This window comes from Gossypium raimondii, chromosome 6 (genome assembly GCF_025698545.1).
Source record: "Gossypium raimondii isolate GPD5lz chromosome 6, ASM2569854v1, whole genome shotgun sequence".
In the NCBI taxonomy this organism is placed as follows: domain Eukaryota; kingdom Viridiplantae; phylum Streptophyta; class Magnoliopsida; order Malvales; family Malvaceae; genus Gossypium; species Gossypium raimondii.
The window spans coordinates 1,111,740-1,139,164 of NC_068570.1; the positions used below are offsets into that span (position 1 = coordinate 1,111,740).

Here is a 27,425-nt window from a genome sequence, read left to right on the forward strand (position 1 = left end):
TGTTCTTCGTGAAAATCTTAAGGGAATTCTATTGAATCCTTTATTGTTGCGAGTGAAGTTGACTTGGGCGTTTTTGCTGCTGAATCTTTTTTTGTTACAAGTTAGGCTGACTTAGGCGTTTTAAGCAGAGAAACTGCCTAAGGCCGCACGGATCGCGTGGGAAAACTCTAAGTCCGTGACACAAGTGCATGGTTAATCTTCAGCTTTTGGGTTGCTGCAATATCTGTTTCTGTTTTTTTGTTTAGCTCCGTTATGCCGTAACTCAGGTGATAGATGTTTTATCTGCACAGCTGTTAGGAGTTTATAAATAGATATGTTGAACATCATAGAAAATTATTAAAAATCATATTAATTATTTAAAACTCATAAAAATTATTTTTTTGGCATCATAAATTTTATAAATTTTTAATAAAGAATTTTTACAAAGTTAGGTTTCCAATAAAAATTTGAGTTTTTATTAGAAAATTGTGTTTTTCATTTAGAAATTGAGTAAATAGTTGATGGATCGATTAGTAGTTAATAGAGAATATCATTATTTAAAAGAACCCTCAACTACTATGTCTCCACATATGTCCAACCATCTCAGAAACGGCAAAGCATCTGATATTAAGAACTTTCCACTTAGTACAATGAAGTCATCCATCGACTTCTTCCATTTCAACTGTTCAACTCCTTCGCTGGAATTTGGAATTCGCTTCCCTACAATAATCCTCATTATCACGTTCAGAGTAACTTCTTTGAACCATCCCTTCATCTCCACAAATACTTTATCGGAGTTAGCACTTCTCTTCTTGTTCCACAGCTGGTACAACTGTTGCAGAGATGTCTTCACCTCGGATTCCCTTACATGTTTAAGTAATTTGAGTCGGTGATTGGAGAGGAGCTCAATAGTGGCTATCTTGCGTATATGACGCCAATAAGGTCCATACGGTGCAAAGCCAAACATGGCTCTGTTGTAACCCAAAAGTTCCGAGCTTGCAAGTTTTGGACGAGAGGCAAACGCTTTATCATTTGTGGTGAGACATTCTTTAGCAATCTGTTAGAGTATGCCCAAAGATCAATCATGAGATGGTTGTAATAACATACTTGATTTATCATGTTTATTAATATAAGGCGTTACCATTATTATTTCAGTTTCTTTTCTGTGTATATAAATAAACTGTTTTATAATAATGTCCTGAGAATAATATAATTATTCTTAAAAGTTCCTTAGTCAAGTATTATGTTGGATAGAACAACGATAATGCATTAAGACTAACGTGTAGTTGATTGATGATAAAGAGTTGTCATTGATATGGAATGTCAGAATCATTACATGAATATGTGTGTTAGAGAACAACATATTGGACTGACCCGTTATGAGTATGTTTCTTGGATTATTATGTAATTGTCACGACATTACTCATAATGATTAATATTTATATGATCCTCAGACTTGAGATCATCATAATCCCAACATCATGAGTTGTATATTTTGATACAGTCAAACGTACACCGTAACTGGTTGTTCTATAAAAACTGATGTTGGATATACCACAATCTATGTAGAGGGATATAGTTGGTCGATATAGGATAAGTCCCTCCTACATAATGGGAGTAATATCTTAGGCCACTTGATTAAGTGAGACTAGAAATGCATGGCCATGCTCAAATAAGTTGATATTAGATGTCATACTTATTTGTATATCGTAGTCTGCTTAAGATATCAAGGAACATGGAATGGACAATGCAAGTGTGACTATTCCATGACTTGTGTCCAATCCAGAGATAAAGGACTTAAGGATTATTGCATAAACGGTTAATCATAAAAAGGTTATGTCGAATCATGATCTCTTGTGACTTAGGTAGCAATGATGCATTGCTAGATGCCACTCATTGTTCGTAGCATTAGAATCGTTCTAGTGTTCTTGCTAACGTTACAAGAACCTCTGTGGTCACCCTATAGTTGAAATGAACGGAATAAACCATAGTTGGTATTGTTTTTGGGTCGCTTGAATTAAATTAATTATAGAATTAATTTAATTCGGTAATAAAATTTCAACACATTATGTACAAGGTTGTTGTACATTATAGTGAGGACATGAATTTGGTTAGCATAAGAATTCAAATAAATATATGGTTTACCGAACTTATATTATAATTAATGTAATTATAATTTTCGGATTAAAATATTATTATATTTATTTAATTCTTAAAAAAAACCCTAAAACAAAAGGATATATATAATCCCGTTTTTCTTTGTTTGAGTCTGGCAGCCGTCAAAGAAAAATAACTCTCAAAACTGTTTTGGGGATTCCTTCCGTTCGTAGTCAACTGGGTGGATTACGTAGAGGCCGGAATCACGATAGATTGCGGTTTGGTTCGACAGCAGATCAGACTACTCGTTGTTGAGGTGTTGCTGTCTACTCTGAATAAACATTAGGTAATTTCGCAACCTCTTTCACCCTGATTCGTTCCTCACACATGGATCCCTGGTTAGGATCGCCGGATTTTTATTTTTCGCTGCGCCATAGGGGTGCCGGCGATCCAACACAATCTCCCAATCGCTCACCACCAAAGCTCTATGCACCCCCAACTTGATAGTGAACATTTTTCCATATTTATCAGCCATGTTAGCCAAGCTTATTTGAGGTGGTTGTGGCCCTCCTAAGAGGCGCAGATGACCAATAATAGGCCATGCTCCACCAGCTTCTGGCGCTGTTTTCTTCGAGTTTGTGTTTCTTCTTGAGATCCATAGGAAAGAGAAAAGAAACAGTAGTGGAAAGGCAATGATTGCAACAGTTGGAATTCCTGTGACTGAATGGAAATAATCCATCGCCAGATTCCCACTTTAAGATTAAGATAAGAAATGGAAAGTGAGTAGCAGAGATAAGAACATATATATAATATATATATATTCAATCTTTGAATTTTGTCTCGTTGTGGAAAACAGAGTGCATTAGCCGAGGAAATTCATAGAAGATTTATATGAGGGAGTTGGATTTACAGGGTTAAGTAATGTCACAGCATCGCCTATCATTATTGACCAGTTATTCAACCGATAGCATCTTTTTTTTTTGTTTTTGTCTCTTAATAAATACTATTGAGAAATGTATTATTGATCTTTAGTTGTCTGAATGGTTAATTGTGATTAACCGCAAGAGCTAAAATAGTTCATATAGTACTAGACCTCACAGCTGGATTAGACGTCTCAAAATAATCATAGCCTATCACTTGAGAGTATCCCTATTAATATCTTTAGTAAGATTGAAAATACTCTCAGAAATTGAATTGATTATTGTTATCTTCTCCGAACTATACAATCAAATGTATTTATATAAGTGTTGTATGAGTTATTACTACTAACAATTTAGTAACTGCATACAATTTGTATAATAGACTAACAGAGAACTACTTACGCTTCTAACAGTCAGATATTTAAATAATAATTTTAACGCATTATTTTCAAGAAACTATTACAAATCGTCTTATCTTCTCAAGTAAATTTCTTTTCTTGGATTCGCAAATTGTCTTCCAACACAATCATCCTTCGTCATATAAAAAACTTAATCTTTTTCACTTTCCATTTGTCCAATACCTTTTTATAGAACAATAATTAGATTGAAATTTCGAGATAACGTAGCTAAACAGGTGAGCAATAGATTTCATTTATTTAATAAAACCACATGGCTAGTGTAGTATTCTCGATGGAAGATCATAAAGGTAATGAAATAGTTTCAATTTTGGTGGTAGCAGGTATATTATAGTTTATTTCATATCAATAGCTAACGATGATATTTGATAATATGAGATTTCGATTTTCAACATCTTTTATATAATTATTTTTAAAATGATACATAAGTTAATTTGAGAAAATAAATTTTTTCATCATGAATATCATAAAAGAAATTAGTGTATAATTTGAAGTTTTCGGAAGAATTTTTTTTAAGTTTTTCAATTAAATTTAAGATTTTGTAACTAAATTCAGGATTTAATGGTATTAACTACACTCTTTCAGTATCTAGCTAAGTAAATCTCTTTTCTCTTGCTAGATATATTCCTATGCTCGATAAGTTGGTGGGCGAAGTCACAATTATCAAACCTACTAAGTTGATTAGGATATCAAGTATATTGCTATCCTAGCTAAAAATCAATTCGTTTTTCGGCGCTACTAAAATTAATCTTAATTTATTTAGTTAAGATCTCAACCTTAATTTCTCTTATAAACTAACAGAGAACTAACAGAGTGCCTTTCTTACACTCCTTTTGATATTGAACAACCATTTATAACCAATAGGCTTTCTCCTTAGGGGAAACACTTACTGAGACCAAGTACCATTCTTGAGAAGGGCATCTAATTCCTCCTTCACAGCATCCTGCCAAGATGGATGCTTCATCGCATCGTGCACATTCACAGGATCAACTTCCTCGTGTGCAACAACCATATAGACCTTGGTCTTAAAAACACTAGCCTTGACTCTTGTAAACATAAGATGTTGATTGTTATAATCACCAACTCTTGTAAACATTTTGGAGGTTATGCAAAATAATGAATGGTTAATGAAAAATTACGAAAGTTGTCCCACTTTGTTTTACTCAATTGAAAAAGTGAAGAGAATTATACATAGTAATTTTAATAATAGAAGAAACCATGGTCATGATCACGGATACCATACGTAATAATTACTATTATCATGGAGTTAACAATTATTTTAATCAAGACCAATAATTGTGAAAAGACAGAGAAAAGTAATCTAACTCATCTTTCAACCATCGTTAAATTTTTGCTATTATTAAGCATACAGTACCTTAGTATCTTATAAAGTTTGATGAGGAAATGTTCAATTTCCATTTGTCCAATACCATTTTAGAGAACAATAAATAGATTGAAATTTTGAGATAATTTACTTAAAGAGGTATCCATTATTTTTAATGGAATGCAATTAAATTTTATTATTAACTATATGCATAATAATAGAATAAGCTTCGAAAATACAAAATGTCATACAAGCCTTTATTTTATTTTATTGATTCCATCATTTTCCACTAAAACCGATCATATGGTTCAATTAAAAGAAGACCTACGATATGGATCTCTAGAGTAGTAGATTTCATTAATTTAATCAAAACCAAATATGTGATGACAAGTGGCTGATAACATTGCAAGATAAATTTGTCATTTTGGAAGTATTCAAATTGATTTTTGATTTCGTGTTTAAATAAATTTTGATTAAATTTTTTGTTAGAGATCGACTTGATTAAGTAATGAACAAGTAAAAAAATAGTAGAAGAAATTAAGAAATTAAACACACAAATTTAACGTGAAAAAACTCCTCCAAAGAGGATAAAAAACCACCGGCAAAGATAATTTTACTATAATGGCAAAAGAAACGAAAAGTACAAAAGATGGAGATAAAAACTAAACCCAGAAAACCCGAAAATAAAGAATCCTCAAAATATAAACACAAAATTCTCTAAATTTGTTATGAGTTCTAATATCTAATAGGTATAGTTTCTAAGGTTGTAAAAGAGCCTATTTATAGGCTAAATTCATATGTCAAATAATAATAAAATAATCTAAACTAACCAGTGTTTGATTGAAACAAATAAACAGATTTTAACTAGAAGATTATTTATCAAATTTAACTGAAATAGGAGTCATACTTAACAAATCTCCACCTTGACTCATATTTCTACAACGCCATCTTTACCAAAGCTCGCCACGAGCCTATCTTGAACTATGATGGGAATTAACTGAGTCGAATCTGTGCTTAGAAACTGGAAGACTTCTAGCCTTCGACTTGTACACTGCAAAATCAAAACTAACCCGGGTCTGATTTTCACGAACACAGTGCCCTAACTTTTCAAAACCTGCATCCAAAAAAGAACCTCTCTTCAACGAAACGGTCATACATTTTTCTCTCCTATGACCAAGTTGCCTCCGCTCCAAACGAGTTGACTTCGACTCAGATCGATTTAGGACGTCTGTTTCACCGATCCTTTGTAGAACCTTCCAGAATATAAAGACTGCCAGTTCTTTTACCTTTTAACAAAACGAGGACTCCATGAGATATTTTAATGCCGCTCGACTTGATGTTGATTCTGCATCCTTTCAAGTCTAAAATACTCGAGGAGATGAGATTCTTTTGTAAATCAGGTACATGCCTGATATCAGAGAGTGTCCTAATCGCCCCATCGTGTGTCCTAATTTTAATAGTACCAATGCCAATTACCTTACTAGACGAATCGTTTCCCATGCGCACATCTCCACCTTCATCCGAACTATATTTGGAGAACCGTTCTCTATTGGGAGACATGTGGAAAGAACATCCTGAATCTAGGATCCAGTTGGACGTGAGCTTGGAGTTATCGCTCTTTGACACTAACAAGAAATCATCACTGCTTTAATCGGCCAATGTAACACCCCTAACCTATGTCCGTCGTTAGACTAGGGTTATGAGGCATCACCAAACAAAACACAGTTCAAATAAGACATTTTTCACAATTCATTAGCACAGTAATGTAAAAAAAAATTAATAAACGAACTATAATACAATATCTAACCATTTCAATTACATTTGCTAATTCAAAACTTTCAAGCCAAGCCTTCAAATATCAAAACCAACTTGTACATAATTGATAATTACAAAAATTCAAGCCATGTGACCATCGTTTCTAGGATATTCGAATACTCAATTTATAATCAATCATATTTTATTTTATATACCAAGCATATATATATATATATATATCGAGACACCTATTTGATTATATCCATTTCATAGCAAATCAATGATCATACCATTTTATAAAACTAAATATTTTCGCATATTACATCTTTCCAACTTATACCATTATCTAAATAACACACGTAATATTTAATAAACATTATACATGCACCTATTGAAATACTTTAGTCATATCTCACAATTCAATAATCATTTACTAATAAAATGTTAAGTAATTCTATTCATGACCAATTATATTTTAACATCATCAAACCATACAAATAACACCCTAAAACCATAAACCATTTCTATGTTCAATTACCATATCATTTCATTTTAAACATTATATTTGTATATGCATTTTACTAGATTAAATTTTAACCATTTTAGAATATAAATGCCAAATCATAAATATCTAATTTGCAAGCTAATTAACATATCTAATATGTTATCTTCAACCGCAAACATGATTCCCATATCTAATTCGCATGTGAATTATCATACCACTAATTCATATATATACAACTAATTAACACTTTCAAATATCAATCATCCAAATTAACTTCCATGTCATTTAGATCATGTACATTCTTTGTCATTTAAAACCGAGCCTAACTAGTCAAACACCCTAGCCGAATACTAGCTAAATATATGCACTACTCATATTTAACCTTTAATCAAAACACACCATTTATTTAATTCATTGCTAGACACATATATATACATGCCAAAACCTAATCAACCAATCATAACCACACACAACCATCAAGCAAAAGCATAAATTTCAAGATTTACAAAATGAACAAGTCATTTTTGAATGGCTTATTATATACATGTCCAAAATCAGACCAAAATACATATTAGCCTATACATGCCATAAGTTCGAAATAAAAATTTTTAAAAATACCGAAAGTAGACGACGTGTGATTGACTTCGCTAACGATCCCCGAACACGTAACAACCCCTAAAATCTATAAATCAATGACAAATAAAATACAAAGTAAGCTAACTTAGCTTAGTAAGCCTTTAACAAATATATATATATAAAAATCATATAATTTCATAAGCAATTTATCAAAGCCGAATATACACATATATAAACATTACTAATACATTCATTAATCTCAAGTCATTTTTGTCATAGCCATTTGCTTAAACACAAGCTCCCAATCATAAACCAATAATTAACATAAGGCGTAATATACCTATTATATAAACACATATACATATAATAGCAATGTGTATCATTTTTGTTATATAACCAACCAAATTACTTACCTAATTATCAAATAGGTAATTAAATTTCACATACCTTATCATTATAACTTATTAATCCCATTCGATACCACATCGACATAAAGCCTTCTAATCACAAATCCAGATATGATACATCGGCACGAAGCCTGCTAGGCATAAAGCCTGATCTAATACACCAACATAAAGCCTGCTAGGCATAAAGCCCGATAAAATTTACCGGCATAAAGCCTGCTAGGCACAGAGCCTGAATATCACTGATATAAAGTCGATCTTACACATAATTCTTATATAGGAGATCCTACTTATTCTTTAAGATTCATTCTAAGCTTTTCAAACATCGTATCTTAGTAAAATCGAACTCGTACCCAAAACTTGCAAGCATCCATACATTCGACTATTAGTAGGAAAAATTCGTACAATTAAATTCAGCATATAAAATTCATATACATTCTAATTTAACGAAATTTATTTGCTAATAGACTTACCTCGGACGATGAAAATCGAAACAGGACGATTAATCGACGACTTTGGTTTTTCATCGATCCAACTTTGATTTCTTTGGTTCTTGATCTAAATGTATTCAAAATAAACTAATTTAAATATAATTGCATTCAATTTAGTCCAAAAACACATAAATGGCAAATTACCATTTTGCCCCTGACATTTTACAATTTTTACAATTTAGTCCCTAGTGCATAAAATACAAAATACACAAAATTTGCACACACCATGCTAGGGTCGAATGTTCCTTGTCTTCATACAAGTCCTCATATTACATTTATTTCACATTTTAGTCCCTTCAAATTTTATTTTCACAATTTAGCCCTAATTACTCAAATTCACCAAAAATTCAAAGACAAAACATATTAATCTAACACATATATTTCATATTTCACTTACTAACATCATAATAATCAAACATTAATCAATGGCACATTTCAAAAGCATCAAAATTCACAAAATTAAGACACGGGTTTTGAAGTATTCGAAGCAACGATCTCAAAAACATAAAAATCATCAAAAACTGAGCTAGAACTCACCTTGAATCAAACTAATCAATGGCCAAATACCTAGCTTTGTTTCTTTGTTTTCTTTAGTTTAGTTTCGGTTAAGAAAGATGGAGAAATATGGAGTTTAATTTGATATAATGTTACATATATTGTCATAATTATTAGTATACTTATTTAACCTTTGTTTCTAAATTTTTAAACCTTATAATACAAGGTTATTTTGACCAATACCACCCACTAACTATATTTTGGTTTTATTGCATCATAAATCCCCTACTTTAGAAAGACAACAACAATTAGATACTTTTAGATTTAACCCTTAAATTTTTATTTTACGCGATTAAGCCATTTTCTTTAATCGGTCACTCAAAAAAAAAACAAAAATTAAAACACGAAAATTTCACACAAACAAATTAACACATGATAAACTCAAAAAATAATATTAAAATATTTTTCAGACTCGAATTTGTGGTCCTGAAATCACTATTCCGATTAGGGTTGAAATCGGGCTGTTATAGCCAAATTAGCATCAGCTACATCTTCCTCATTGCTCTTAGTAGCTCTTTTATTTCACAGTTTATAACAATCTGCTTTGACGTGACCTAACTTTTTACAATAGCGACACCTTTTGTCTTGTTTCTTTGATGCTATCAAAACGGAAGCTTGCCTATCTGCTTGCTATCCAAATGAAGCTTATTGTCGAGTTTGTTTTTACTCAACAAATAACCCTTCACATCTTCGAACGAGAGTTTGTCTTTGCCATAAATCAGGTTCTCTCTGAAAGACTTGTATGAAGGGGGTAAAGAGCAAAATAATAGCATAGCTTGATCTTCATCATCAATATGAACCTCAATGTTCTTTAAATTATTTAAAAGAGTAATGAATTGATTGATGTGATCTCTAAGAAGCTCACCTTCGTTCATGCAAAACGTAAATAGATGTTGTTTTAACACTAAATGGTTAGCCAGAGACTTAGTTGCACAAAGAGTTTCTAACATTTTCCATAAGGTAGATGAGGTCTTCTCCATCAATACCTCCTGCAATACCATATTCGCGAGGCACAACTGGATTGCAGACAAAATCTTTTCATCAAGCTCTTCCCATTCTATTTTATTTAGATTCGCAGGCTTTTTCCCGGTAACAACCTTTTTCAAACTGGATTGAACTAGAATTGTCATCATCCGAACTTGCCACAGATTGAAATTTGTCTCACCACCGAACTTCTCAATTTCAAACTTTGTTGCTGCCATATCTGAATGGGCTGATCTATAAAAATTGAACTAGCTCTGATATCACTTGTTAGAGATCGACCCGATTAAGCAAAGAACAAGTAAAAAAATAGCAAAAGAAATTGAGAAATTGAACATAAAAATTTAATGTGTAAAAACTCCTCCAAAGTGGATAAAAAATTACGGGCAAAGATAATTTTACTATAGTGGCAAAAGAAACGAAGAGTACAAAAGATAGAGATAAAAACTAAACTCCAAAAACCCAAAAATAAAGAACTCTCAAAAGGTAAACACAAAATTCTCTAAATGTGTTATGAGTTCTAATATTTAATGGGTGTATTTTCTAAGGTTGTAAGAGAGCCTATTTATAGGCTAAATTCATATGTCAAATATTAATAAAATAATCTAAACTAATCAGTGTTTGATTGAAACAAATAAATAGAGTTTGACTAGAAGATTATTTTTCAAATTTGACTGAAATAGGAGTCATACTTATCACTTTTGTTTGAATTATATTATAGTTTGTTAGTTGATTCCATAGACATCTATGATATTTTATAATATTTCATATGTCTAATATCCAACAAACAATAGTAATTAATTGCTGGATTGGTAAATAAAAGTAGGAAGACGATTATCTATTAAATATAGGTCTAAAATCAAACAAATAATAGTAATTGATTGTGGGATTGGTAAACAAAATTAGGAAGACGAGGAGATATTTGAACTTCCAATGGAGTTGCTTTAGGGCTGGTCAATCCTGGACCTTCACGCATATCAACTATTTCGTTTGTTAGAGTTTCAATCTCGAACCAATGCAATACATTAGCTAGTGTAAGTTCCAGAATCTTGAGCGCAAATGAAACTCCAGGGCACATTCTTCTACCACTGCTAAATGGAATAAGTTCAAAGTCATGTCCCTTTACATCAATATCTTTATGGGTAGTCATAAATCTTTCTGGTTGAAATTTTAAAGGATCTTCCCATATTTGTGAATCACGTTGTATCTTTTGAAGATTAAGAATAAGCCAAGTGCCAGTTGAAATATCGTATCCATGAACTGAGCAATCTTCAATGGCTTCATGGATTACAGCGAGTGGAGCAGCAGGATAGAGGCGTAGTGTTTCTTTAATGACAGATTGGAGGTACACCAAGTTTTTAGTATCTGATTCTGTAACTAAGAGTCTATCTTTACCAACATGAATGTCTAATTCTTGTTTGACCTTGTTCAATGCATCGCGATTATTGAGTAATAAAGATAAAGCCCATGTCATTGTAATTGATGTGGTATCTTCCGCAGCTAAGATAAGTGCCTATTAAATCATTTACCGTAAAACTATTAATATCAGATTGAAATTGGTATTCAGGCGAATGATGAATATAAATATCAAACAAATATAGGATTTGATTAAGAAATGTACGTACGAGACTGACGGCTTTGTTGATGGTATCGGCATCGTGCTCCTCTGCATCACGAAGAATAGATAGCATCACTCCCATGAAATCTTCCTCACTGTTTGCCTCATTTTCAGCTCTCTTTTCTTTGTGCTCTCGTAGCCATTCCTCCACAACTTGGTCCAATTCTTTGGCTACCTTCTTCATAAGCTTTTTGTCGCCACCAAAGTCCGACCATCTCAGATACGGTAAGGCATCCGATACCACGAACTTTCCAGTTAGTTCAAACAAGTCGTCCAACGACTTCTTCCATTTCACGGTTTCATCTCCTTCGTATGAATTCGGTATTCGCTTCCCTACAACAATCCTTAGTATCACGTTAAGAGTAACATCTCTGAACCATCTCTTCATCTCCACAATTACTTTGCCACAGTTACTACTTTTCTTCTTGTTCCACATCTGGTATAATTGTTGCAGTGATGCCTTCACCTCGGATTCCCGCACAGGTTTAAGCAATTCGAGTCGGTGATTTGAGAGGAGCTCAATAGTGGCGAATTTGCGCACTTGACGCCAATAAGGTCCATACGGTGCAAAGGCTATCATGGCAGAGTTGTAACCCAAAATTTCCCAGCTTGCAAGCTTTGGACGAGTGGCAAACGCTTTATCGTTTATGGTGAGACATTCTTTAGCTATCTCCCAATTGCTCACCACCAAAGCTCTATGCACACCCAACCTGATGGTGAAGATTCCTCCATATTTGTCTGCCAGGTTACCCAAGCTTATATGAGGTGGTTGTGGCCCTCCTAAGAGGCGGAGATGACCAATAATAGGCCATGCTCCACCAGCTTCTGGTGCTGTTTTCTTCAAGTTTGTGTTTCTTCTTGAGATCCATAGGAAAGAGAAAAGAAACAGTAGTGGAAAAGTAATGATTGCAACAGTTGATGTTACTGTGACTGAATGAAAATAATCCATTTCTGGATTCTTACTTTAATCTAAGATCTATACGCAATAGCAGAGATGAGAGAGTTGGATTTATAGGGTTAATTTAATGTCACCGCAGCGCAGGGGTATCATCATTCACCATTTATTCAACCGATAGCATCCCTATTTGCCTTTTAACTTATGGTTCAGAAGGTAATAAATTCTCTCTATGAATTTTGGGTCTCGTTGTGGAAAACAGTGTATTGACCTAGGAAATTCATAGATCTATATGCGGGAGTTGGATTTATAGGGTTAAATAATGTCACAGCATCGCCTATCATTATTGACCACTCTTTCAACCGATAGCATTTTTTTTTTGTCTTTTAATATAAGGTTGGAAAGAAAGATATATATATATTCTCTTTTCATTTTGTCTCCCATCGTTGAAAACTGAGTATATCGACTGCTAAATATTATTGAGAAATACATATTAATCTTTAGTTGTCAAAATGGCTAATTGTGATCAACCGCAAGAGCCAAAACAGTCCATATAGTATTAGACCTTACAATTGGGCTAAACGTCTCATATTAATCATAGCCTATCACTTTTGTCACCAACCTGGATTTATATCAAGCTATTGATCCATCGGGGTTCATTCTGATATTAAATAACCATTTACAACTAATAGGCTTTCTTCTTAGGGGAAAAACTTACAGAGACTAAGTACCATTCTTGAGAAGGGCATCTAATTCCTCCTTCACAGCTTCCTGCCAAGATGGATGCTTCATCGCCTCATGCATATTCACAAGATCAATTTCCTCGTGTGCAACAACCATATAGACCTTGGTTTTAAAAACACTAGCCTTGGCTCTTGTAAACATAAGATGTTGATTGTTATAATCGGATACACTAAAGATTATAAGATTCTAAATTTGTGAGTAAATATAATTATGTAATATTCAAGATAAGTTTTCAATTAAATTTTTGTGGAGAAAAAATAGTTGATAATAATATATTAGAATTTTTATTTTAACTTTTCATGCATCGATGTAATATATTCCTACAGTAACAATATCATGAAAAAGATTTTAAAAATACTCGGTGGTTAAATCTCATACATTTTGGTAGTTGTACAAAATAATGAATGGTAAATAAAAATTATAAAAGTTATCCACTGGTTTGACTCCATTGCAAAAGTGAATAGAATAATACATAGTAATTTTAATAAGAGAAGAAACCATGGTCATGATCAGGGTTACCATACCATACGTAATCATTACTATTATCATGGAGTTAACGATTATTTTAATAGTGAAAGGAAAGAGAAAAGTAATCTAACTCATCTTTCAACAATCGTTAAATTTTTGCTGTATATTATTAATGTGGTATGAATAAGCATACAGTTCCTTAGTATCTTATAAAGTTTGATGAGGAAATGTTCAATTTCCATTTGTCCAATACCATTTTTATAGAACAATAAATAGATTGAAATTTGACACCTAAATTAGGCTTTTATCCAATTAGGTTTTTGAGCAATTGACTTTTTGGTTCAAATTAGTACATGAATTTAGTTTCGTAGTTCAAACTGGTTCAAATAAATTATTTACTGTATGTACTAATTTGGACCATAAAACTTAATGCAGATACCAATTTGAACCAAGAAACCTAGTTCAAGTGTCTAATTAGACCAAAATAAACTTTAAGTACCAAATTGAACTTTAAAGACACATTCACGTATTTAATTGGACAAAAAAAAAACATTAGGTACTAATTTGAAACTTGAAACTAAGTTTAGATACCAAAATGTAGATTTACCCAAAAATAAATAAGATAGATAATGGTTTTTCCTTTTATATCATTATTGAGAGAGATAGATAACAAAATGTACTATTTAAGTGCCATATGCCAATCTTAACCCATGTTTCAAACAAGTTTTGGTAATAGGAGAAAAAAGTCAAATTTGCTGACTTTTTAGGGGTTAAAAATTAATTTCATTGAGCTGACTCAATCTTGACTTAATTGTCATTAATATTTTTATTAATGCAAAAGATCATGTGCTTGAGCGTGTTAAAACATGTCATTACAAAATAACTCATTTTTACTGGTATTTATAAGCGTCGGTAAAAGTAAGAAAAAGGCCTATAATAATTTTACTGGCATTTATTTGACCGCCGGCTAAGCTCGTGCTAGTAAAATTTTCCGGCGGGCTGGCCACAAGTGCCAGTAAAATGCAAAACTTTTGTTGGCACAAATTTTCCCAGCACTTTCAAATCTAGTCGAAAGTAAAATACTTTTTAAGACAATTTAAGATGCGAGTAAAATTCATATTAAAATTTTAAAAACTTTCAAAGAATTTATAAATTTCGACAACTTGTGCTGTTCCGGCTCCTGTTAACGTCGCTATTGCATGCGCGTGACATCCCTGAAATCAACACATCCCACAAATCAACATATGTATATAAGATTAATTGCTTAATACAGGTCAGAGATTACGTTACTAACTTCAAAGCGGGAGAGACCATTTCCAAAGATGAAATCCACTGAACCTTCAATGTAACAATATTTATAGTTCTCTCACCATTATATATATAGTTAAGTATTATCATGGTTCTTTCTCTATTATGTATATATCATCATTGTTTACTTATTCAACAAAAGTATCTTTTATCTTTTATCGTTTAATTATGATTCTCACTATTATATAGTATGCTCATTCACTATTCATTCAAGGAAAGCTTATCTCTCCTTTATATATATATTTAATCGAGCGGAATTGCATCACTTCTTATTCACATTACATTTAACAGCCTCTTAGTTTTATTAATTTAATTTTACTTTCATCCACTTAATTTTATTTTACATTCTTCTAGCATGTGTACTACGTACTAGGAAATAATGTGTGAAGAAATAAAATATTTGAAAAGGTACAGTCTTTATCATTTTGAAGTATTTGGTTCTAGAATTTTTTTAGAGAAACAATCTTTAATTGATATCTGAAAATAAAAGGTAAATATATATTTTGGTACCTGAATTCAAGGTTTAAATTAGTAATTAAGGTTTTTTTTTTTGGTACCTAAACTAGACTTTCAGGTTCAATTTGGTACCTGAACTTTTTTTTATCCAATTAGGTGCCCTGAACAATTGACTTTTTGGTTCAGCGTGAACTTTGTTTCATAGTTCAAACTGGTTCGAATAAATTATTTACTATATGTACCAATTTGGATCATAAAACCAACTGCAGTTATCAATTTGAATCAAGAAATCAAGTTCAAGAATCTAAGTAGACTAAATAAACTTTAAAGATAAGTTCACATATTTAATTGGATAAAAAAACCTTGCATATGATACAATTACATGACAATTATGGTACGAAATTTATTGAATTCTACTCATTTTATTATAATAAAATTATAATACCAATTAGTTAGTGGTATCGTAAACAAAAACAGGAAGGCGAGGAGTTATATGAACTTCTAATGGAGTTGCTTTAGAATTCGTTAACCCAAGTGCTTCACTCATATCGACAGCTTCGTTTGACGGAGTCTCAAACTCAAACCAATGCAATACATTAGCTAGTGTAAAAAGCAAAATTTGAAGTGCAAATGAAACTCCAGGGCACATTCTTCTACCACTTCCAAATGGAATCAGTTCAAAATTCTGTCCTCTCACATCAATGTCTTTGTGAGTAGTCATAAATCTTTCAGGTTGAAATTCAAAAGGGTTTGCCCATATAAGTGGATCATGATGAATCTTATAAAGATTCATAATAAGCCAGGTGCCAGCTGAAACATGGTATCCATTAACCGTGCAATCTTCCATGGCTTCATGGATCACGGAGAGTGGAGCAGGAGGGTATAAGCGTAGAGTTTCCTTAATGATAGATTGAAGGTACACTAAGTTTTTTGTGTCTGATTCGGTCACAAGTAATCTATCCTTACCAACGTGAACATTTAGTTCTTGTTGGACTTTACTCAATTTGTCACGATTATTGAGTAGCAGAGATAAGACCCATGTCAATGTGATTGATGTGCTATCCTCCGCGGCTAAGACAAGGCTCTGTTAGATCAAATACCATGAAAAGATCAACAATGAAATAATAGCATTTCCAACTTATGTATGTTATTAATAGCAATCTTGACCAAAAACAATTTAAATATGTCATTAATAACAATCTATTTGGTTAAGAGATATGCACGTACGAGACAAGTGGCTTTGTTGATTGTATCAGCATGGTGTTCCTCCCGATCACTGAGAATAGACAGCATCACTCCCATGAAATCTTCCTCACCATTTGCCTTATTTTCAGCTCTTTTCTGCTTGTGCTCTCGTAGCCATCCCTGCACAACTTGGTCCAATTCTTTCCCTGTCTTCTTCATGCACTTCATGTCTCCACATATGTCCAACCATCTCAGAAACGGCAAAGCATCTGATATTAAGAACTTTCCACTTAGTACAATGAAGTCATCCATCGACTTCTTCCATTTCAACTGTTCAACTCCTTCGCTGGAATTTGGAATTCGCTTCCCTACAATCATCCTCATAATCACGTTCAGAGTAACTTCTTTGAACCATCCCTTCATCTCTACCAATACTTTATCAGAGTTAGCAATTCTCTTCTTGTTCCACAGCTGGTACAACTGTTGCAGAGATGTCTTCACCTCGGATTCCCTTACATGTTTAAGTAATTCGAGTCGGTGATTGGAGAGGAGCTCAATAGTGGCTATCTTGCGCATATGACGCCAATAAGGTCCATACGGTGCAAAGCCAAACATGGCTCTGTTGTAAGCCAAAAGTTCCGAGCTTGCAAGTTTTGGACGAGAGGCAAACGCTTTATCATTTGTGGTGAGACATTCTTTAGCAATCTCCCAATCGCTCACCACCAAAGCTCTATGCACACCCAACTTGATAGCGAACATTCTTCCATATTTGTCAGCCATGTTAGCCAAGCTTATGTGAGGTGGTTGTGGCCCTCCTAAGAGGCGCAGATGACCAATAATAGGCCATGCTCCACCAGCTTCTGGTGCTGTTTTCTTCGAGTTTTTGTTTCTTCTTGAGATCCATAGGAAAGAGAAAAGAAACAGTAGTGGAAAGGCAATGATTGCAACAGTTGGAATTGCTGTGACTGAATGGAAATAATCCATCGCCAGATTCCCACTTTAAGATAAGAAATGGGAAGTGAGTAGCAGAGATAAGAATATATATATATTCAATCTTTGAATTTTGTCTCGTTGTGGAAAACCGAGGAAATTCATAGAAGATTTATATGAGGGAGTTGGATTTATAGGGTTAAGTAATGTCACAGCATCGCCTATCATTATTGACCACTTATTCAACCGATAGCATTTTTTTTTTTTTTTTTTTGTCTTTAATAAATACTATTGACCGCAAACTATTACAAATTGTCTTATCATCTCAAGTAATTTTTTTTCTTGGATCTGCAAATTTTCTTCCAACACAATCATCCTTCGTCATATAAAAAAATTAATCTTTTTTCACTTTCCATTTGTCCAATACCTTTTTTATAGAACAATAATTAGATAACGTAGTTAAACAGGTATCATATGGTCCAATTAAAAACAGGGCCACCTCGTGGATCTCGTGAGCAATAGATTTCATTTATTTAATAAGGATCTATTATTTTATAATATGGGGTTTCGATTTTTCAACATCTTTTATATAATTATTTATTAAATATAATCTAAAATCCAACAAACAGTAGCAATTAATTATTGGATTCATCAACAAAAGTAGGAAGACTTTTAATGGAGTTATTTTAAGATTCGTGAATTTTAGACCTTCATACATATCAATACCTTCACATATATCAATTACTTCATTTGATAGAGATGGTCAACCAGCAGCTCGCACAAATGGCAAACAGTCTAAATACGAATTAATTTGTGGATTGTTATTTGAGGAATTGTCTCGTGAACTGACATTATGCAGACAGTTCATATATGATACAAGCATGGCGGACTGTCTAAGTGAGAACAAATTTGCGGACACATGAAACTGTGCTCAATATGGCGGGATTGAAGAAATGCGGACTATATCCGCAGAATGCGCGTGCTGACTGCATCCATAATTAGAATAAGCTACTAGTGATGAGTGCGTGTTTGTTTTAAGTAAAATCAATTTTAGTGTGCTCTTTTGAATGTTGTTCTTATTGTATTTACAACATATCAGTTTGAATGAAGAAAAAAAATTGAGAGGAGCTCAATAGTGGAAATCTTGCGCATTTGACTCCAATAAAGTCCATATGATGCAAAGCCAATCATGGCTCTGTTGTAACCCATAAGCTCCGCGCATGCAAGGTTTGGACGAGTTGCAAATGTTTTATCGTTTATGGTAAAGACATTCTTTTGCAATCTCTCAATTGTTCATCACCAAAGCAGGGCGAAGTAAGAACAATTTTTTAAGGTTGAATGAAATATTAATTTTTTTTATAATTTTTAAAGGATTAATCGAATTTTTATAATTTTAAGGGGACCAAAGTGTAATTTTATTTTTACTAATTTAAAATTATAAAAAATTTTAAATGGTCTAAATACTAAGCTTTCATTTTAGGGGGTCAAGGCCCCTGCCAACCCCCCTAGCTTCGCCTCTACACCAAAGCTCTCTGTACACCCAACTTGATAATGAATATTCCTCCATAATTGACAGCCATGTTAGCCAAGGTTATGTGAGGTGGTTGTGGCCCTCCTAGGAGGCGGATATGGCCAATAATAGGCCATGCTCCACCAGCTTCTGGTGCTGTTTTCTTCAAGTTTGTGTTTCGTCTTGAGATCCATAGGAAAGAGAAAAGAAACAGTGGTGGAAAAGCAATGATCGCAACAGTTGAAGTTGCTGTGACTGAATGGAAATAATCCATTGCTAGATTGCTACTTCAATGGTTAAATCTATGATCTGCATGCAATAGATAAGATGTGGGAGTTGGATTTATAGGGTTAGGTACCCTCATCATCGACTATTCGTACAGGAAAGTCTTTTTCTATTTTTTAATTTATGGTTTTCTCTCAATTATATATATTTATATGATTAAGTATTATCATGGTTCTTTCCATTAAATACATACATATGTATGAATGGTTAGGTATGATTATTCATATAGAGAAATTGAATTTATGGTTCTCTCTCCATTATATATAGTTAAATACTATCATGGTTCTCTCTTTATATATATATATATATATATATATATATATATATATATATAATTAGGTACAATCATCACCGTTTACTCATTCAACGAAAATAACTTTTTTATCATTAAATATATGATTTTCTCTCCATTATATATATGGTTACAGATTATCATGGTTCTCTCTTCATTATATACATATATATATATATATATATGGTTAGGTATTATCATGGTTCTCTCGATTATTGACCTCTTATTCAGCCGTAACATCTTTTTTATTTTTTGTTTTTTTCTTTTAATATAAGTTTTGAAAGTTTTATATTCTATCTTTTTATGTTGTCTCTCTCATGGTTGAAAACTGAATATATCGACAGCTAAATACTATTGAAGGAGATCCGCTTTTGAGTTGAATCCGGTGGCATTTTTCGAGTCTTTTCTTCGTTCTTCTCTGAGTGCTCTCTTAGGTCTTCTTCTAATTGTTATTTATAGATTTTAATACTCAGAAAGCCTAAAAATCGAGTTTTTTCACGTGTTTGGGAAACAGGGTGCAAAATCGACATGGGCTGGCACATGGGCATGTGGCCAGCCCGTGTGAGTCACACGGGTGTGTGGCCAGCCTATGTGGAAGTGCTCAGGTCGTGTGGATACTGAAAACAACTCTTTTAGATCGACTTTGGCTTATTTTTCACTCCTTTCAGCCCCTATGCTCACCTAAATATAGAAACATAAATTAAAAGGATTAGGATCATCAAATTCACTAATTTTCATAATAAATCATCTAAAAATGCATCAAAAATAGAATTAAAAACATGTTTCTTTTATTGCTTATCACAATCTCCCAATTGCTCACCACCAAAGCTCTATGCACACCCAACTTGAGCACGATAGCAATGACGTACTAAAACACAATAGAGATGTACTTAAAGACAAGTCTATAGTTTTTAATGGAATAAAATTAAAATTTATTTATTAAATAAATGTGTAATGATAAAATAAGCTTGGGGTAATGAAGAAATGTCAAGCCTTTATTTTACTTTTTTTTTTTGTTTCCTTTTGTTTTCCACTAAATAAGCTGTTGGATTATGCTTTATTCTTCTAATACGTACCTATAAAATAATACAAATTTCGGAATTGTCCAAGAAAATATCCAATGTATAAATCTATTGGTTATCTATTCAAAATATATTTTTATTCAATGATAAAACATTTATTTGTTTGTGATTAAAAATATCCGATCATATGGATCTCTTGAGAGATAGATTTCATTAATTTAGTTTAGAGATGAATATTGTAGTCTGATTAATTTAATTAACTATCTTGTGATATTGGATCTCAATCAATATCATTGATGTTATTCTAAGATATTATGATTTTTTATTTTTTAAATAATACATAAGTTAATTGAGAAATTTTTTTTCATCATGATTATTATAAAAAATTTAGTGTATAATTTAAAGTTTTGGAAAGAAATTTTTTTAAGTTTTTCAATCAAATTTAAGATTTTAGAACTAAACTCAGATTCAATGGTATTAACTAGACTCTTTCAATATCTAACTAAGAGAATTGAACAAAATTGAAAACTGAAAAATTGATTACATATTGATTTTCATTAAGATAAAAACATAAGTTACATGACAGTTTCCTAATACATAACTGCTCCCACTAATTGCTTTACTAACATAGCTTAAATTACACACAAAATAAAGCTGACTTATCAGCCATTTCACATTTGAACATCATTCAAATCAGTAACTAATATTACTAACTTTAAATACAAATTACATAAGAACTAAATCTAGTTACACATGAACAAAATGTTGCTGTTGTACTGGTTGAGCTTCAATGCTTCTCTGCTGTTGCATGGCAGGCCAAGGTCAACAGCTATTAGTTAAGATGTGGTTGGTCACTATGTCATAAACAAAAACATGACTGAGTAACTTCCCATTGATTTGTACTTCACTTTCTTGCAATTGATAAATATCAGCATTAAATTGTAAACGCAGCACCATTTAGAGGATCAAACCTCCTTTATATGCTTAGTAGAAAAGGGTTCAAAAACTGATCCGTATGAAAATTGTAACTCATGCAATATAAGGTACACACCTACTATGTACTTATCTTTTTCAGGTAAGAGCAGAATTAACCAAACTTACATCAAGTCAGTCCACATCAAGAATTTTATCAAAAACCTTCCTTTTAAAATTGAAATTTCTTTTTCACACATACCTTGGATACAAGCAAGACAAATTATAAGAGCAACTAGAAACAAAAGAGCCCAGAAACTGCTACAATCACCACCACCCATAAACAGCTTGTGTGAACGTATCTTTCAGCCACCTAAAGCTCAACCTCAATGACCCTTTGACCTTACCTTCAACACGATACATCTTGTAGCTAGCAACCCTTTTCTTCTTTTGGAACTCAGAGTATTTGTACGGGTATCCTTGAAAACACAAGTTCAATGAGAAAAGTTATCCTTCAACTGGTCACTTGGATTAAGACTTGAGAACATAATTGCTCAATGAGAAATATCAACAGGCATTGAGACTTGAAATCATTAGTTTATTTTGGTAAAAAAAAATCCAACCAACAATATCAATTAGTTGGCCATTTGGTAAACAAAGGCAGGAAGGCGAGGAGTTATTTTAACTTCCAATGGAGTTGCTTTAGGGCTCGTCAATCCTGGAGCTTCTCGCATATCAACTGCTTCTCCTGATAGTGTCTCAATCTCAAACCAATGCAACACATTAGCTAATGTAAGTTCCAAAATCTTAAGCGCAAACGAAATTCCAGGGCACATTCTTCTACCACTACTAAATGGAATCAGTTCAAAGTCATGTCCTTTTACATCAATGTCTTTATGAGTAGTCATAAATCTTTCTGGTCGAAATTCTGAAGGATCTTCCCATATTTGTGGATCACGTTGTATCTTTTGAAGATTGAGAAGAAGCCAAGTACCAGCTGAAACATGATATCCACTAACCGAGCAGTCTTCAATAGCTTCATGGATTACACTGAGTGGAGCAGCAGGGTATATGCGTAGTGTTTCCTTAATCACAGATTGAAGGTACACTAAGTTTTTGGTGTCTGATTCAGTCACTAGGAGTCTATCCTTGCCAACATGCATGTCTAGTTCTTGTTTGACTTTGTTCAATGCATCACGGTTGTTGAGTAATAAAGACAAAGCCCATGTCATTGTGATTGCCGAGGTATCTTCCGCCGCTAAGATAAGATTCTGTTAAATCATTTACCATCAGACCATTAATATCGGTTTGAAATTGGAATTCCTTTGAAAAATGAATATAAATATCAAACACTTATTTTTCCAGATTCAGTTAAGAAATGAACGTACGAGACTGATGGCTTTGTTGATGGTATCCGCGTCGTGCTCCTCTGTATCACTGAGAATAGATAGTAGCAGTCCCATGAAATCTTCCTCACTATTTGCCCCATTTTCAGCTCTCTTTTCCTTGTGCTCTCGTAACCATTCCTCCGCAACTTGGTCCAAATCTTTGGCTACCTTCTTCATAGACTTCTCGTCTCCACCTATGTCCAACCATCTCAGATAAGGCAACGCATCTGATATTAAGAACTTCCCACTTAGTTCAAAAAAGTCGTCTAACGACTTCTTCCATTTCACGGTTTCATCTCCTTCGTATGAATTCGGTATCCGCTTCCCTATAACGATCCTTAGTATTATGTTTAGAGTAACATCTCTGAACCATCTCTTCATGTCCACCAATACTTTGTCACAGGTACTACTTTTCTTCTTGTTCCACAGCTGGTATAATTGTTGTAGGGATGTCTTCACCTCCAATTCCCTTACATGTTTAAGCAATTCGAGCCGGTGATTTGAGAGGAGCTCAATAGTGGAGAACTTGCGCACTTGACGCCAATAAGGTCCATATGGTGCAAAGCCAATCATGGCACAGTTGTAACCAAAATGTTCTGAGCTTGTAAGCTTTGGACGCGTGGCGAACGCTTTATCGTTTATGGTGAGGCATTCTTTAGCAATCTCCCAATTGCTCACCACCAAAGCTCTATGCAAACCCAACTTGATGGTGAAGATTCTTCCATATTTATCGGCCAGGTTGCCCAAGCTTATATGAGGTGGTTGTGGCCCTCCTAAAATGCGGAGATGGCCAATAATAGGCCATGCTCCACCAGCTTCTGGTGCTGTTTTCTTCAAGTGTGTGTTTCTTCTTGAGATCCATAGGAAAGAGAAAAGAAACAGTAGTGGAAAAGCAATGATTGCAACAGTTGATGTTGCTGTGACTGAATGAAAATAATCCATTTCTGGATTCTTACTTTAATCTAAGATCTATATGCAATAGCGGAGATGAGAGTTGGATTTATAGGGTTAATTTAATGTCACCACAGCCGCAGGGGTATCATCATTCACCATTTATTCACGTTTAACTTATGGTTCAAAAGGTAATAAATTCTCTCTATGAATTTTGTGTCTCGTTGTGGAAAACAGTGTATTGACCTAGGAAATTCATAGATCTATATGAGGGAGTTGGATTTATAGGGTTAAATATTGTCTTTTAGTTTAAGGTTGGAAAGATATATATATATATTCTCTATTTATTTTGTCCCTCATGGTTGAAAATTGAGTATATCAACTGCTAAGTACTTTTGAGAAATGCATTATTGATCTTTAGTTGTCTGAATGGCTAATTGTGATCAACCGCAAGAGCCAAAACAGTCCATATAGCATTAGACCTCACAACTGGGCTAAACGTCTCATAATAATCATAGCTCTATCACCAACCTGGATTTATATCAAGCTATTGAACCACCGGGTTCATTTTGATATTAAATAACTATTTATAACCAATATTCTTGAGAAGGGCATCTAATTCCTCCTTCACAGCTTCCTGCCAAGATGGATGCTTCATCGCCTCATGCACATTCACAGGATCAATTTCCTCGTGTGCAACAACCATATAAGATGTTGATTGTTATAATCGGATGCACTAAAGATTACAAGATTCTAAATTTGTGAGTGAATATAATTCTGTAATATTCAAGATAAGTTTTCAATTAAATTTTATTATTAACAAGTCTTTATTTTATTTTATTGATTCCATCATTTTCCACTAAAACCGATCATATGGTTCAATTAAAACAGACCCACGACATGGATCTCTAGAGTAATAGATTTCATTAATTTAATCAAAACCAAATCTGTGATGACAAGTAAATTTGTCATTTTGGAAGTATTCATATTGATTTTTGATTTCGTGTGTAAATCAATTTTGATTAAACTTTTGTTTAAATTATATTATAGTTTATTAGTTGATTCCATAGATATCGATGATATTTTATAATATTTCATATGTCTAAAATCCAACAAACAATAGTAGTTAATTGCTGGATTGGTAAATAAAAGTAGGAAGACGAGGAGATTATTTATTAAATATACGTCTAAAATCAAACAAACTGTTAGTGTTTACACGTTAAATTTGTTGGTAATTTTTCTAAAAATATTGAAGAGAGGAGAAGAAAGCTCTAGATTAGAATGAAAGTGGAAGACTTGAATACACTTTATTATTGAATACTCCAACACTTATATACTAGTATCCATAACTAAAAATAGAGATTAGATCTAAAAAAAGCCAAGAAATCTGGTAACTATCTCCTAAAATCAAAGAGAATTATTCAAACAAAAACAGAAAAATGGATGAGTGGCAGCAGCTTAAACATGTGGCTTAACACAAACAATAGAAATTAATTGCGGGATTGGTAAACAAAAGTAGGAAGACGAGGAGATATTTGAACTTCCAATGGAGTTGCTTTAGGGCTGGTCACTCCTGGACCTTCACGCATATCAACTATTTCGTTTGTTAGAGTTTCAATCTCGAACCAGTGCAATAAATTAGCTAATGTAAGTTCCAGAATCTTGAGCGCAAATGAAACTCCAGGGCACATTCTTCTTCCACTGCTAAATGGAATAAGTTCAAAGTCATGTCCCTTTACATCAATATCTTTATGGGTAGTCATAAATCTTTCTGGTTGAAATTTTAAAGGATCTTCCCATATTTGTGGATCACGTTGTATCTTTTGAAGATTAAGAATAAGCCAAGTGCCAGTTGAAATATCGTATCCATGAACTGAGCAATCTTCAATGGCTTCATGGATTACAGCGAGTGGAGCAGCAGGATAGAGGCGTAGTGTTTCTTTAATGACAGATTGGAGGTACACTAAGTTTTTAGTATCTGATTCTGTAACTAAGAGTCTATCTTTACCAACATGAATGTCTAGTTCTTGTTTGACCTTCTTCAATGCATCGCGATTATTGAGTAATAAAGATAAAGCCCATGTCATTGTAATTGATGTGGTATCTTCCACGGCTAAGGTAAGTCCCTATTAAATCATTTACAGTAAAACTATTAATATCAGATTGAAATTGGTATTCAGGTGAATGATGAATATAAATATCAAACAAATATAGGATTTGATTAAGAAATGCACGTACGAGACTGACGGCTTTGTTGATGGTATCGGCATCGTGCTCCTCTGCATCACGAAGAATAGATAGCATCACTCCCATGAAATCTTCCCCACTGTTTGCCTCATTTTCAGCTCTCTTTTCTTTGTGCTCTCGTAGCCATTCCTCCACAACTTGGTCCAATTCTTTGGCTACCTTCTTCATAGACTTCTCATCTCCACCTATGTCCAACCATCTCAGATAAGGCAACGCATCTGATATTAAGAACTTCCCACTTAGTTCAAACAAGTCGTCCAACGACTTCTTCCATTTCACGGTTTCATCTCCTTCGTATGAATTCGGTATTCGCTTCCCTACAACAATCCTTAGTACCACGTTAAGAGTAACGTCTCTGAACCATCTCTTCATCTCCACCATTACTTTGCCACAGTTACTACTTTTCTTCTTGTTCCACAGCTGGTATAATTGTTGCAGTGATGCCTTCACCTCGGATTCCCGCACAGGTTTAAGCAATTCGAGTCGGTGATTTGAGAGGAGCTCAATAGTGGCAAATTTGCGCACTTGACGCCAATAAGGTCCATACGGTGCCAAGGCTATCATGGCACAGTTGTAACCCAAAATTTCTGAGCTTGCAAGCTTTGGGCGACTGGCAAACGCTTTATCGTTTATGGTGAGACATTCTTTAGCAATCTCCCAATTGCTCACCACCAAAGCTCTATTTACACCCAACCTGATGGCGAAGATTCCTCCATATTTGTCTGCCAGGTTACCCAAGCTTATATGAGGTGGTTGTGGCCCTCCTAAGAGGCGGAGATGGCCAATAATAGGCCATGCTCCACCAGCTTCTGGTGCTGTTTTCTTCAAGTTTGTGTTTCTTCTTGAGATCCATAGGAAAGAGAAAAGAAACAGTAGTGGAAAAGCAATGATTGCAACAGTTGATGTTGCTGTGACTGAATGAAAATAATCCATTTCTGGATTCTTACTTTAATCTAAGATCTATATGCAATAGCAGAGATGAGAGAGTTTGATTACTAGGGTTAATTTAATGTCACTGCAGGGGTATCATCATTCACCATTTATTCAACGGATAGCATCCCCTTTTGTATTTAACTAATGGATAAAAGATAACAAATTCTAATCTTTAAATATATATATATTCTCTCTTTAAATTTTGTAGAAAACAGAGTGTATTTAACTGATATATCGTTTTTTATTTTTATTTTTGGTCTTCTAGTATAAGGTGTCTCTCATGGATAAAAATTGAGTATATCGATCAATGAAATTAATTCAATCAAACGGAATAGCAT

The 27,425-nt window shown here is 33.5% G+C and overlaps 5 protein-coding genes and 1 long non-coding RNA gene across 6 annotated transcripts; 1 reads left to right on the forward strand and 5 right to left on the reverse strand.

Annotated features, from left to right (window-relative positions):
- Window positions 1-532: 532 nt before the first annotated feature.
- On the reverse strand, window positions 533-4,424 carry LOC105771648 (cytochrome P450 82A4). Its single transcript, XM_052632615.1, has 3 exons — window positions 4,316-4,424; window positions 2,552-2,796; window positions 533-1,036 (listed from the first exon to the last, which is right to left on the reverse strand). Exons 1-3 carry the CDS (start codon window positions 4,422-4,424, stop codon window positions 533-535), a joined length of 858 nt encoding a protein of 285 aa, XP_052488575.1.
- A 6,388-nt stretch (window positions 4,425-10,812) lies between these two features.
- LOC105772630 (cytochrome P450 CYP82D47) lies at window positions 10,813-12,570 on the reverse strand. Its single transcript, XM_012594024.2, has 2 exons — window positions 11,629-12,570; window positions 10,813-11,516 (listed from the first exon to the last, which is right to left on the reverse strand). Exons 1-2 carry the CDS (start codon window positions 12,568-12,570, stop codon window positions 10,863-10,865), a joined length of 1,596 nt encoding a protein of 531 aa, XP_012449478.1. The 3' UTR covers window positions 10,813-10,862.
- Window positions 12,123-12,959, forward strand: LOC128041887 (uncharacterized). Its single transcript, XR_008196896.1, has 2 exons — window positions 12,123-12,271; window positions 12,367-12,959. It is a non-coding gene; the product is annotated as an uncharacterized LOC128041887 (long non-coding RNA).
- A 2,856-nt stretch (window positions 12,960-15,815) lies between these two features.
- On the reverse strand, window positions 15,816-17,757 carry LOC105772633 (cytochrome P450 CYP82D47). The gene is made up of 2 exons (XM_012594026.2): window positions 16,720-17,757; window positions 15,816-16,576 (listed from the first exon to the last, which is right to left on the reverse strand). The coding sequence occupies exons 1-2, from the start codon at window positions 17,659-17,661 to the stop codon at window positions 15,941-15,943; spliced, it is 1,578 nt and encodes a 525-aa protein (XP_012449480.1). The 5' UTR covers window positions 17,662-17,757; the 3' UTR covers window positions 15,816-15,940.
- Window positions 17,758-21,840: 4,083 nt separating this feature from the next.
- LOC105772637 (cytochrome P450 CYP82D47) lies at window positions 21,841-24,116 on the reverse strand. The gene is made up of 2 exons (XM_012594029.2): window positions 23,017-24,116; window positions 21,841-22,899 (listed from the first exon to the last, which is right to left on the reverse strand). Exons 1-2 carry the CDS (start codon window positions 23,956-23,958, stop codon window positions 22,264-22,266), a joined length of 1,578 nt encoding a protein of 525 aa, XP_012449483.1. The 5' UTR covers window positions 23,959-24,116; the 3' UTR covers window positions 21,841-22,263.
- Window positions 24,117-25,189: 1,073 nt separating this feature from the next.
- LOC105772634 (cytochrome P450 CYP82D47) lies at window positions 25,190-27,087 on the reverse strand. The gene is made up of 2 exons (XM_012594027.2): window positions 26,146-27,087; window positions 25,190-26,033 (listed from the first exon to the last, which is right to left on the reverse strand). Exons 1-2 carry the CDS (start codon window positions 27,085-27,087, stop codon window positions 25,398-25,400), a joined length of 1,578 nt encoding a protein of 525 aa, XP_012449481.1. The 3' UTR covers window positions 25,190-25,397.
- Between the last annotated feature and the right edge of the window lie 338 nt (window positions 27,088-27,425).